Raw genomic sequence first — 14,168 nt, 5'->3', positions numbered from 1 at the left:
TCTCCTCAGACTGTTGATCCTTCTCTGGTACCACTTCCACCAGAGGTACGATGGCAATCTGATGTGTGGGAGGTTGCTCTGACCATTGGGGACTTTCTGGGATCTGGGATGGTGATGAACAAATCTGCGCGACAATTTGAGAAAAGAGATGACGGGTGAAATTAGAGACTGACTACTCTAGTTTTGAGGACTCAGGACCGTGCTGTTCTGGATGCCTAACAACTGTTGACATCTCCTGTCGACTGAAGAAGATCGCGGGCTACACAGGAATCTCAGCTCGGGAAAAGGTTGATTGTGGAAGACATACATCAGCTCAAAGATTTGTCTGTCGCCATCCTCAGTGGCTCAAGGATCATGCCAATTACCAGTAGTTGGACTCCCCCTGCTCCATACAGTGGAGTGTCTGTCATTCCAATCCAAAGCTCAAAGCTCATGGCTCTTTGTCTGGCAGGACTGTCACACTGCAACCTGAATCTAATTTACAATTTGTTGGATAACCATTTACCAGAATACCAACATTCTAAAATTATGAACAGCAGTCTCTGATGACCCACAAGAAGCATGATTGTGCATCCTCTGGTCCTTCAGTCTCAACTTGCTGGGGTTTTGACTTGCAGTTTACTAAAGTATTCCTGTCAGTTGCAGTGGAAGAATTGGAAGCCCTCGCAGGATATTGGCCGTTCCTATGAGGGGGCTTCTCACTGCAGCTCTGGCAAGGTCACTCTGCTGGGCAGGACAGGGATTGCTTCCATGGATTTGGATGGACACTACATTTTGGTAACTTGAAGTGGTGAACTGAGGGTTGATTTCTTCCATATGAAGTGTTCTCTCTCCTCACGGTTACCTTGTGTTGATCACATAGTTCAGACAGTCTAGTTAGCTGGATTGCCTTGTCGAGGGTAGAACCATCTTTAGCTTGTAGGAGGTCAAAAATGAATCACCTGCAACACCCACTACGATTCTGTCTCAAATGAACTCAGACTTTAAATCTTCATATTGACATCCTGCCATTCTATAGAGATTGTTAATTAGTGATTGACAGGTTCCCCAAGGAGCTGGACACTCTCATCAAATTTAGCCCTCTCCAGTGTTTTATGGGATAGACGTCAAAAGATTTCAAGGCAGGCAGCATGCCTGTTTAGCACAGCTGCCTCATGGCGCTGAGGACCCAGGTTCGATCCCGGCCCCGGGTCACTGTCCTTGTGGTATTAGAGGTATTACGGTACCTGACAGGCTGGAGCACCATTGGTGGAAACTGTATGCTTTCTATTGGTTAGGATGTATGGTAGCTCCGCCCTTCTGGGCGGGGTATAAGAGCCCGTGCCGTCCCAGCAGCCTTCATTCTGTACCTGGGCTGCTGAGGGAAACATCTAGCTTATTAAAGCCTTCAGTTGGACTACAACCTCACTTTAGTGGTCATTGATCGTGCATCAATTTAATAAGCTAGTTTTTTTAAGAAGAAAGGATGGAGCTCCGAATCAAACCGGAGTGTCTGCAGCTCTGCCCCCACGCGGCGAACTCAGCAGCAATCTTCAAGCACTGGCTGGCGTGCTTTAAAGGGTATCTCGGGACAGCCGAAAACACACCCACGGGAGAGCAGAAACTGCAGGTCCTGCACTCAAGGGTGAGCCCGGAGGTTTACACCCTCATCAAGGAAGCGGAAGACTTTGATGCAGCAATAGAGCTGCTAAAAGGACACTATATTCGCCCGGTAAACCAGGTCTACACCCGGCACCTGCTTACAACCAGGCGACAAACTCCTGGGGAATCGCTGGAAGAATTCTAACGTGCACTCCTGGTGTTGGGGAGAAACTGCAGCTGCCCGCAAGTTTCGGCGAGCGAGCACACTGAACTCTGAGTCCGAAACGCTTTTGTGGCAGGTATGCTAGCCTCACAAATCCGCCAGCGACTGTTAGAAAAAGACACTCTGGGTCTCAGGGAGGCACGGGCCCTTGCAGGCTCCCTGCTACTTTTGCGGGCAGGCCAAGCACCCCAGCCAGCGTTGCCCGGCCCGCGCATCCACCTGCAAGGGATGCGTCAAAAATGGCCATTTTGTGGGGGTATGTCAGGCCCATGCGGTTGCCACGGTGTCCGGCGGCGAATGCGGACCGTCTGTCTGCGGCCTCGCGACCCTTAAGGTCGACCCGCCTTCCCTGTTTGCGAACCTCACCCCGGATTGCAAACCCATCGCCACCAGGAGCAACCACAAACATCTCCACGGTCCCCGTGCGGCCAGCGGTCGCTGCCATCTTCCTATTCCAGGGCCACGTGGGAACCCCGGGCGCCGCCATCTTGTTCCGTGGATGCCACATTGGCGGGTTGGGCGCCACCATTTTGTGCACCCCCAGCCATGTGCGACCAATGGGAGCCGCCATCTTGGATGAACCCCCAGGACCCCCAGCTCGGCTAACCACGCATTGCCCGAAGAGAACTCTCAACTGCTGCGATTAGCCTCGGTGACTCTGGATCAGTCCTGGCCTCGAACACTCTCAACTGCTACAACGGGCACGAGACGTCCTGCCTAATCGACTCTGGGAGCACGGAGAGCTTCATACACCCTGACACAGTAAGGCGCGGTTCTCTCCTCATCCACACCGTTAACCAAAAAAATCTCCCTGGCCTCCGGGTCACACTAAGTGGAGATAAAGGAGTTTTGTGTAGCAAATCTCACAGTCCAGGGAAGGGAGTTCAAAAATTTCTGCCTCAACGTCCTTCCCCACCTCTGCGCGGCCACACTCCTAGGTTTAGACTTCCAGTGTAACCTCCAAAGTCTAACCTTCAAATTCGGCAGCCCTATACCCCACCTTACTGTCTGCGGCCTCGCGACCCTTAAGGTCGACCCGCCTTCCCTGTTTGCGAACCTCACCCCGGATTGCAAACCCATCGCCACCAGGAGCAGACGGGACAGTGCCCAGGACCGGATCTTCATTAAGTCAGAGGTCCAAAGGCTACTGAGGGAAGGAGTCATTGAAGCCAGTAACAGCCCCTGGGGGGCTCAAGAAGTGGTGGTAAAGACCGGGGAGAAGCATAGGATGGTCATCGACTACAGTCAGACCATCAACCGGTTTACACAGCTGGACGCATATCCTCTCCCCCGCACATCCGACCTGGTAAACAGGATCGCGCATTATAAGGTCTTCTCCATGGTGGATCTCAAGTCCGCCTACCACCAGCTCCCCATCCGCACTAGTGACCGTAAATACACTGCCTTCGAGGCAGAGGGGCGGCTCTATCACTTCTTAAGGGTTCCCTTTGGTGTCACCAACGGGGTCTCGGTCTTCCAGCACGAGATGGACCGAATGGTTGACCGGTACGGTTTATGGGCAACATTCCCGTATCTTGATAATGTCACCATCTGTGGCCACGACCAGCAGGACCACGACACCAACCTCCGTAAATTCCTCCAGACCGCAAAAATCCTTAACCTTACATACAACAAGGATAAATGCGTGTTTATCACCGAACGCCTAGCCATCCTCGGCTACGTAGTGCGAAATGGAGTTATAGGCCCCGACCCTGAACGCATGCGCCCCCTTATGAAGATACCCCTCCCTCACTGCCCCAAGGCCCTGAAGCGCTGCCTAGGGTTTTTCAGTTACTACGCTCAGTGGGTCCCCAACTATGCGGACAAGGCCCGTCCTCTGATCCAATCTACAGCTTTTCCCCTGTCGATAGAGGCCCGCCAGGCCTTCAGCCGCATCAAAGCAGACATTGCAAAGGCCACAATGCACGCCTTCAACGAGTCCCTCCCCTTCCAGGTTGAGAGCGATGCGTCTGACGTAGCTCTGGCGGCCACCCTCAACCAAGCGGGCAGACCAATGGCCTTCTTCTCTCGTACCCTCCATACTTCCGAAATCTGCCATTCCTCAGTCGAAAAGGAGGCCCAGGCCATAGTAGAAGCTGTGTGACATTGAAGGCATTACCTGGCCGGCAGGAGATTCACTCTCCTCACTGACCAACGGTCGGCTGCTTTCATGTTTGATAATGCACAGCTGGGCAAGATAAAAAATGACAAGATCTTGCGGTGGAGAATCAAACTCTCCACCTGCAACTATGAGATCTTGTATCATCCCGGGAAGCTAAACGAGCCTCCTGACGCCCTGTCCCGTGACACATGTGCTACCGCACAAGTGGACCGACTCCGAGCCCTCCACGAGGACCTCTACCACCCGGGGGTCACTCGCTTTTTCTATTTTGTCAAGACCCGCAACCTGCCCTACTCCACCGAGGAGGTCAGGACAGCCATCAGGGACTGCCAAATCTGCGCGGAGTGCAAACCGCACTTCTACCGGCCAGAGAAAGCGCACCTGATAAAGGCTTCCCATCCCTTTGAATGCCTCAGCATGGACTTCAAAGGCCCCCTCCCCTCCACCGACTGCAGCACGTACTTCCTGAACGTGATTGATGAGTACTCCTGTTTCCCATTCGCCATCCCCTGCCCCGACATGACTGCAACCACTGTCATCAAGGTCCTCCATAGCATCATTGCACTGTTCGGGTTCCCCGCTTACATACATAGTGATAGGGGGTCCTCCTTTATGAGCGACGAACTGCGTCAATTGCTGCTCAGCAAAGGCATCACCTCGAGCAGGATGACCAGTTATAACCCCCGGGGTAACGGACAGGTAGAGAGGGAGAACGGAACGGTCTAGAAGACCGTCCTATTGGCCCTACGGTCCAGGAACCTCCCAGTCTCCCGCTGGCAGGAAGTCCTCCCGGATGCCCTCCACTCCATCCGGTCGCTGCTGTGTACCACCACCAACCAGACACCTCACGAACGTCTCCTTGTCTTCCCCAGGAAGTCCTCCTCTGGGACCTCGCTCCCGACCTGGCTGGCAGCACCCGGACCCATCCTGCTCCGAAAACATGTGCGGGCGCACAAGTCGAACCCGTTGGTCGAGAGGGTCCATCTTCTCCACGCTAACCCCCAGTACGCCTACGTGGCGTACCCCGACGGCTGACAAGATACGGTCTCCCTACGAGACCTGGAGCCCGCCGGAACCCCACGCACAACCCAACCACCAGTCCCACCCTCCCTCCCACCAGTGCACCTTACAGGAGGATCGGTCCTTCCGCCGGCCCCGTCTAGGCCCCCCCATCCACCGACGTTCCCGCAGGCGCTCCCTTCCCAGGTCAACCGTTTTCCCCACCAGCGCCGTCTCGGGGTGCCGAAGCTGCCATGGAGATCGAAGCCACGATCCCGGAGTCACAGACGCCTGAGCCTCCACCGGAGTCACCACCGCAGCTCCGACGATCACAGAGGACGACCAGGACACCCGATTGACTGATTGCTTCATTTTAAACTGTAAACTGTAAATTTAAATCATCAATTGTAAATAGCTATCAGAATTGTAAATAGTTACAAAACGCTGTACGGATGTATTACGGTACCTCCATAACTAATTCTACCACGTTGCCATGTTTGTAGTATCAGGCCACCACCTCCGCCGGACTTTTTTTTAACAGGGGGTGAATGTGGTATTAGAGGTATTACGGTACCTGACAGGCTGGAGCACCATGGGTGGAAACTGTATGCTTTCTATTGGTTAGGATGTATGGTAGCTCCGCCCTGCTGGGCGGGGTATAAGAGCCCGTGCCGTCCCAGCAGCCTTCATTCTGTACCTGAGCTGCTGGGGGAGCATCTAGCTTATTAAAGCCTTCAGTTGGACTACAACCTCGCTTTAGTGCTCATTGATCGTGCATCGTGGAGTTTGCACATTCTCCCTGTGTCTGTGTGGGTCTCACTCCCACAACCCAAAGATGTGCAGGGTAGGTAGGCTGGCCACGCTAAATTGCCCCTTAATTGGAAAAACAAAGAATTGGGTACTCTAAATTTATTTTTTTAAAGATTTCAAGACATCATCACGTTTGATAGATTCATCAATAGGTTGTCAAGTAATTATGTCGTCTGCTATCACCCCAATCAAGTAAAAAGTGTATTGCCTTGTTCTGCCTCTGATTGTTTCTATTTTGACCCTCAGCAATGCTGTACCTTAACATTCTTCTCCTCAAAGATTCTGTAACTAGTCTGGGCCGTGGATGAATTCCAGTGGAGCTGGAAGTGTGGAATTGCAGTCCACACAATTTTAAGATGGCATTTCCAGGTACTGCTGAACAAAGTATTTTCCCTCGCTTGCAAGGTTTTTCTGGGTTTTGCAAAGTGGCAGTGGCATACCTCTGCCTGAAGAAGAAGGGAGCGCAGTGGTGGTGCAAAGATTCATGCAGCTAAATCACCCCATAAGTCGGAACTGGCGTGACTGATTCCTGGGAAGGCAGGATTGTTGTATGGGTCAACTAGGCCTGTATTCACTGGAGTTTAGAAGGAGAGGGGATCTAATTCTGACAGGGCTGCACAGACTAGACACAGGAATGATGTTTCTCTGTCGGGGGGGGGGGGGGGTTGCTAGAACAAGGGGTTACAGTCTCAAGATACAGGGATACAGGTTGAGCTATTTAACACTGAGATAAGGAGAAACTTCTTCACTCAGAGGGTGGTTAACCTGTGAAATTCTCTGCCACATAAGGCTGTGGAGGCCAGGTCATCGAATGTCTTTAAAAGGTATCAGCTAGATTTCTAGATACTGAGAGGGTTTGGGGAGAGCGCGGTAGCGCAGCATTGAGATAGAGGATCAGCCATGATCATATTGAATGGGGGAGCAGGCTCAAAGGTTTGAATGGCCTACTCTTGCTCCTATTTTCTATATTTCTATGACTCTTGCAAAAGCACCGTGCGTCTTGCTGTTTTCAAACCTGCATGATCACGAGGCACCCGGAGTGGCTGAAATTAATTATTGATGATTTTTGTTGCCGGACATGGGATCCGAGTGTTGAGACTCAGAATCTGGAATTGGAATGAGTAATGATTAGGTGGATTGGTCATGCTAAATTGCCCCTTAGTGCCCAAAAGGTTATGTGGAGTTCAGGAGATAGGATGGAGGCATGTGTCTAGGTAGGGTGCTCTTTCGGAGGGTCGGTGCAGACTTGTTGGACCAAATGGCCTCCTTCTGCATCATAGGGGATCTGTAATGGACCTCTTTCAAACAGCGCTTCTGACTGAATGATTTAAAAGGGGTGTCTCTGGACTAGCTAGCCTGAAATTAGCAATTTAATCTCATGCTTACAGAAACAATATTTAAAGGGCTATGTAAAGGGCAGTATGATTCATTTGATAGCTCTAGCAAGAGACAACGCGGGCACAATCGGGCAAATTACTTCATTGTTTTATTCAATGGTGCTTGTTTAAAAATAGTGCCACCCAGTGGTCCATTTGCACAATTACAGATTGATAATTTCCTATCAGCAGTTTTGATCATAAATGCAGACAAAAGAATTTACATGAAAAATATCTGGCACAAATGTCTGATAAGAGACTGACAACAGGAAGTTTTGGAGGTAAATATTTAATTCACATGTAGGATTATTGAGATAGATGGATAAAGAAAGGATTTTCATTCAGATAACTCCTTTTTTTATCTTCAGAACGGTAGTATAGTGGTTGGGCAGCATGGTAGCATAGTGGTTAGCACAGTTGCTTCACAGCTCCATGGTCCCAGGTTCGATTCCCGGCTTGGGTCACTGTCTGTGTGGAGTCTGATCGTTCTCGCCGTGTATGCGTGGGTTTCCTCCGGGTGCTCCGGTTTCCTCCCACAGTCCAAAGATGTGCAGGTTAGGCAGATTGGCCATGATAAATTGCCCTTAGTGTCTAAAAAAGGTTAGGTGGGGTTACTGGGGTATGGGAACAGGGTGGAGGCATGGGCTTAAGTGGGGTGCTCTTTCCAAGAGCCTGTGCAGACTCGATGGGCTGAATGGCCTCCTTCTGCACTGTAAATTCTATGATCTCTGATCTATGAATATTCCAAAGTGTTTCACAGCAAATTGAGTGTAGGAAATATGGGCCAGAATTGTACGAGATTAAAGTGGTCACGCGGCACATCTCAATTCACGTGAAATGGCGCGAGACGACATTGGCCGTGAGTCCTGAAGCCATTTTACACGGGAACGGTATCACGGTCAGCGGGGAAGCGGGCTCACGGACAGTTAAAGTGACAATTAAGGCCAGTAATTTATCAATTGAAAGGAATTTTATGTTACCCCTGTAATTTTGCGGTTGTCGCATTGGCAACATTGGAAGGCAACCAACACGTTTTCCTCGAGTTCTCATCCAGGAGTGGGATAAAAGAAAACCCGGAGCAAAGGCCCTGTCTCTTTAGGTTAGAGTTTATTGCTGTGAAGTTTATTCCATTTGACAGATTTCGCTGTCATTTCTGGTGCATAGATAGCTTTGTTCAGGCAAACTTTGCCATTTTTGTCTGAAGATTTCAGCGGAGCTCATCCTTAGATGTATGAGATAGAGCCTTGTGCATTTCTGATCATGGGGGTTGAATACTCAGCTGCTGGGATCTCCTCTGAGGAAGAAGAGAGGGTCAGGAGGAAGAGGAGACCAGGTAGCCACCGGCAACGTCCCATGGTGTGATCTGTGGGAGCAGAAACACAGACACAGGGGGTGCAAGGCCAAGCAAGGAGAGCAAGATGGAAGGATCTACAGGAGGATGAATCGATTGATGGGTCTGATGAGGAGCCCAAGCAGGGGAAGGACATGGAGGCAAATGTCAGGAACCTTCAGGGAGGCAGGGACACCAGAGAGATTTTGCTAATGTGCATCTTCAGATAGGCTGCCATGGTATCGATTACAGATCATACAAAGGGCACTGTCTCCCTTCAAGACATTCATCTTTTCATCCCTATACCAAGGTCAGACGACCTAATTGCACATCAGGACACCTACGGGCATCCATCAGAGCTTCCTCTGGCTTTGCCCTGCCCAGGCATGGGTCACCATCTTTCGGGTCCTGTCACGTGCTCTGTTGCTCCACCTCTCCGATGGAGTGGGTGAGACAGGCTGGTTGTGTGCCCTCCTCGCGAGGTGGCACAATCCCACCTCAGTCAACCCGCGCCAACCACACCATCAAAAGTTTGGAAATATGAAAGGAAATAATGTCACCCTTGAGAAGCCGCTGTTGTGCTCACGGTGACTTGAACTTACGTTTGCGGGTGTTGCACCTTGATGCCCCCCCACCCGCCCCACTGGCAGTGGCATTAGAGTCAGAGTGCTGACTGCTCTTATGTTGGTTGTGTCTCACCAACAAAGCCTGACTGGGCTCCGCCTGGGAGGGTGTGTTCAGCGGCATGGCTGGGCACTCCTCAGTCATTGCTCCCCCAGCAGATGCGACGGTCACTGGCAAAGGGGAGGAGGAGCTGCTGCCCTCCTTTGGAAGGCCATGGGAAAAGGCCACAAAGACAGCATTCAGCTTAACTGCCAGTGTGAAGTTTATTTGAACTGCGCTGCTCCCATTGATGGACGGGCACCCAGCAGAGAGAATAGGTAGGTGTCTCATGCATCTCTCACACTGAGGTAATTTCCTGTGTGAGAGCTTGTAGGTCTGAGCATAGCCCCGGAACCCTTGATTCTGCTCCTGTAGCTGCCTTTCCATGAGACTCGCCACTCTCTTAATAGAGGAGGCTGTGCGCTTGGCGCTAAGGGTCCTGCAATACTCAGAGACTCCTCCATGACAGAGACTATAGCACATAGACCCTCAGGGATCTCTGGCAAATCTCCCCATGCATCCTGCTGGACCTCCAGCATCTGCTGATTGGCTGCTTCAAAGGCTCATCATCTGCCTTGGACCTGGCATGATCCTGGTCTTCGGTAGTCCTCCAACTGCTGGCCCCCTAGGCACTCTCCTCCTCCAGCCGCTCCTCATGCGATTGTGCCATATCCCACTGATATGCTTGTATCTGCATTGGTGCCTGGTTTAGAGAGAGGGTGTGACTTGGTTGCATCTGTCTGCATGTCATCCTGCATAATGGTGACATCGTCACTGGAGGATCAATGAGCACTCTTGCTTTGACAACTCCATTTTCAGATGACACAACACCACACTGTCTGTGCTCGCCGCCAGTCTCTGAACTGCATTCTTAACCTTCCTCTGAGAGTCCTGCCTCTCCACGACCAGTGGAGCAAGTTCTGCAAAGCCATTTCAGCTCTAAGGCATCCATCTCGTAATGAGTGAGAACCAGTGAGTTGGGCTCCCCACCACCCATTCTTGTCCATTCAGCTGAATTATGGTTTATCTTCTCCTGAAAAGGCAGAGGAGAGTGCATCATTAGTGCTCACTCTCCTTGCAGCACTCTTCCAGAATGGCACAGGGGTAGTGCCAGGGTTACTGCCTGAGCATGTCCCCTTCCCCTCAAGGGCTATACTTACATGTGTGCCCCCAACGGGTTGCCTTCGCTTGGTTCCCATTTATAAAAAACAATTGTAAACCACCACGTGGCAAGGGAGGAATTCCTAATGTGGAGGGATGATACAGCAGGGAGGCCCGCTAATTATATCTAAATGTATTGGAAGGAGGTTCCTGACATTCCGGTGTCCACTTCGCCTTTTGTGCTCCCAGTGAACACGACAAAATCAATGCAGTATACGTCTGTTACACCGAAAAGTATAGCACATGGAAAAGATACGCCACAATGTATGCTAACTTGCTACTGATTAGCTTAAATAGCATTCAGACAATACAACCGATTACAAAACGTCCACTTCCCTTAAAGTTACATGTAAACTGTGTAAGCTTTATTGTCCTCATTAATGACATCTTTTAAATCGGTTCAATGTAATGTCACAATGTTTCACCTCCTACTTAATACCAATCAAATAATTTACTATTTTGCATGCTGTACCACTTTCATGTCTGAATCAACACCCATTTTCCTTCCTTGTCCCCAACCCTAGTTATTTCCAATGGTTTTAAATTTATTTTGACCTCTATTTGAGCAAACTAAACCTTGAGATGGATTGAATATGAGAAATTTCCTACCCTGTTGCAAAATGCAGTGACGATTTCTTGTCCAATGTTTTCAAGTGTGGAGATGCTTTTAAGGTCAACATTTTTGCCACAGAATCTGTTAGTCCCTGTCTGCACACATAGTGCAGTGGAGTACATCCATCAATGTCTCTGTCATTGAACAGCTCCTGCACTTCTACAGACTGCAAAAATAGACACAGAAATGTTACAGAATGAACACATAAAAAGGGATTGAAAGACAAAGAGAATATTTCATTTTAAAAAAGCCACAGAATTGCTGTTATAGATTTTCACTCTGCAAATCCATAGCATTACAGCATCTTTTCAGGTCTTGATATTCAGCTGTGATCTGTGGTGCTGAAACTGAAAAATGTTGACAACTCTGAATAAATCGGCCATTAAAAAATTTTACGCTAAGTCTGGCGTTAATTGCTGACTAATCATTAAAAATTAATAAGGTGCCTGAAAAACTACCAAGTAGAAACCTAAATAAGGAGGTACCTGAAGAATTTCTTCACTGAGGTTTGTTAATCCTTTAGGTTGCAGGACAGTTAGATGAAGGAAGTTGCATTCCACAGAATTCTTTAGGTTAATATTAGCTCCTAAGATAATCATAAAAAGAAATATTTAATGAGTTTGATAAGGGAAACTGATATGTCTTGGCTCTGAAGAGAAAGTGACAGCAACAAGCCTTATGATGTGCTACACCTAGACTTGCAAAGGGTCTTGACTATGTTCTGCATGAAAATACATTAAATCGACTGGGAGTGTGTAAAAGCCAGAGGCCCAAAGCTCAATCGCCAGCATATTACAGGCAAACTGCAGATACCCAGCTGGCATTTGAGGGAGCCAGACCCCACCACTACAGCACCTTCTCAAGAGCAATTAGAGATGGGCAATAAATGCTCGCCTTGTCAGGAATGTTCACATCCCTTGAAAGAAGAGCTTTTTAAAAAATTGGCTTTTGGGTAGGTCCTGGGCATGGGAGTGGCAGGAGTTCTGTAGTAGGAGGAAGAACAGGAGGGGATAACACAGACCACAAGTGACTCACGGGTGTGTTTTGGAGCCTTGTAGAGGACTCCTGCTCCTCCTGGTTCAAATTAAAGATAAACTTTGTCAAAATAGAGCCATCAAGAGATTTTGCTGCTTGAAATGAAAAACCTTTTCTATTTGCTCCAGTCAAAGCTGAAATTTCTTACAAGGTTTATGATGAATCAGAACCTACGAACTCAGTTAGTTCCTTCTTTGATAAGTCATGCAGATAACAAATGCTTCCTTTCTGCAGGCTTTAATTACATCACGTGCGATTCTGGTGCAAATGCAGAATTTTGGAGACCTTGCCCTCATTGGCTTGTCATTTTCATACATCCGCTGCACGTTGATGATGGTCTCATCTGCTAACTGCCTCTTTGATGTGACCATCAATTCACTCAAAGACACGTGGGGAAGTAAACCGTGGTTTTAATCAGCTTAGAACAGTGCCTGCCTGTGACTGGTACAATACTGGGAACTGCCTGCAGGTCAGCTGCTCTTTATACTTCCTCTTAAGGGGAGGAGACATGGGCGGAGCCCGTACATGCCCCAACATATCCCCCGTGGGTGAAGCCACACAATGGCCCATAGGTGGAGCCCACAGGGTTAACAACATAACACAACAGCAGAACATGATACAAATGCACTGGTGAATTATTAGCACTATACATTCACCACATTCACCTCCTGTTAAAAAATGAAGTCCGGCAAGGGTGACGGGCTCATAGGTTCAGCCGGTCCGGCACACGGATCGTGCGCTGCGATCACCGAAGCACTGGTTTTGCAGCCAGTCTGGGTGGCTGTGGAAGTGGGTCCGGTGCAGGCACAGGCGTGGACTCCGGGAGCGGCTCTTCTGGGGCTTCATTCCTGTGGACCGGTGCGGCGGGTGGGAGTGAACGCGGGAGCCATATAGGGGTGGGGGCGCTGGACATGGTAGGTTGGACGGAATATAGTGTGGGGGCTGCGGTGGTGGTGGTGGAGCCTGCGGGCGCCAGATCCCGGAGAGAGACGGTATCTTGTCGGCCATCGGGGTGTTCACCGTACGCATAGTGTGGGTTGGAGTGTAGGAGCTGGACCCTCTCTACCAGGGGGTCGGTATTATGGCTCCGAACGTGTTTTCGGAGGAGGACTGGACCCAGTTTCATCAGCCAGGATGGAAGCAAGGCCCCTGTGGTAGCTCACCTAGGGAAAATAAACAAGCGGTGATGAGGAGCCTGGTTTGTGGCCGTCAAAGGAGGGACCTGATAGAGTAGAGCGCATCGGGGAGGACCTCCTGCCAGTGAGAAACTGGGAGATTCCTGGACCGCAGTGTCAGGAGGACGGTCTTCCAGACTGTCGCGTTCTCCCCCTCCACCTGCCAGTTTCCCCTGGGGTTATAACTGGTCATCCTGCTCGAGGCCTTGCCCTTACTGAGCAGGTACTGACGCAGTTCGTCGCTCATGAACGACGAGCCCCGGTCACTGTGGACATAACTGGGGAAACCAAACAGTGTGAAGACACTATGCAGGGCTTTAATGACAGTGGGAGTGGTCATATCGAGGCAGGGGATGGAAAATGGGAAGGGAGAACTCATCTATGATGTTGAGAAAGTATGTATTGCGGTTATTGGAGGAGAGGGGCCCTTTGAAATCGATACTGAGGCGTTCAAAGGGCCGGGATGCCTTTACCAGGTGGGCCTTATCCAGTCGATAAAAGTGCGGTTTACACTCCGCACAGATTTGGCAGTCCCTGGTCATGGCTCTGACCTCCTTGGTGGAGTAGGGCAGGTTGCGGGCCTTGATATAATGGGCGAGCCGGGTGTCCCCCGTGTGGCAGAGGTCATCGTGGATAGCCCGTAGTCGGTCATCTTGCGCGCTGGCACATGTGCCATGGGACAGGGCATCTGGGGCCTTGTTGAGCTTCCCAGGGCGATATACTATGTCGTAGTTATAGGTGGAGAGTTCGATCCTCCACCTCAAGATCTTATCGTTCTAGATTTTGCCCCGCTGCTTATTGTCAAACATGAAGGCTACCGATCATTGGTCGGTGACGAGGGTAAACCTCCTACCAGCGAGGTAGTGCCTCCAGTGCCTCACGGCTTCTACGATGGCTTGGGCTTCTTTTTCGACCGAGGAGTGTCGAATTTCAGAGGTGGTGAAGGTGCATGAAAAGAACGCTACCTGTCTGCCCGCTTGGTTGAGGGTGGCGGCGAGAGCGACCACCGATGCGTCGCTCTCCACCTGAAAGTGGACGGACTCGTCCACCGCGTGCATCGCAGCTTTGGTGATTTCCGCC

The 14,168-nt window shown here is 50.2% G+C and overlaps 1 protein-coding gene across 1 annotated transcript in view; it reads right to left on the bottom strand.

The window, feature by feature from the left end:
• Window positions 1-14,168, bottom strand: part of trpa1b (transient receptor potential cation channel, subfamily A, member 1b) — a 256,462-nt gene that overhangs the window by 118,802 nt on the left and 123,492 nt on the right. Inside the window, exons 11-12 of the mRNA XM_072467568.1 lie at window positions 11,364-11,464; window positions 10,875-11,044 (exon numbers count right to left, since the gene is read on the bottom strand). Of these exons, the coding sequence (XP_072323669.1) occupies window positions 10,875-11,044; window positions 11,364-11,464 (271 nt within the window). The remainder of the gene's footprint in view (window positions 1-10,874; window positions 11,045-11,363; window positions 11,465-14,168) is intronic.

Source organism: Scyliorhinus torazame, chromosome 11 (genome assembly GCF_047496885.1).
Source record: "Scyliorhinus torazame isolate Kashiwa2021f chromosome 11, sScyTor2.1, whole genome shotgun sequence".
NCBI classification, from domain to species: domain Eukaryota; kingdom Metazoa; phylum Chordata; class Chondrichthyes; order Carcharhiniformes; family Scyliorhinidae; genus Scyliorhinus; species Scyliorhinus torazame.
Note: the sequence above shows the minus strand (reverse complement) of the source record. Positions and strands in the feature narration are given on the sequence as shown.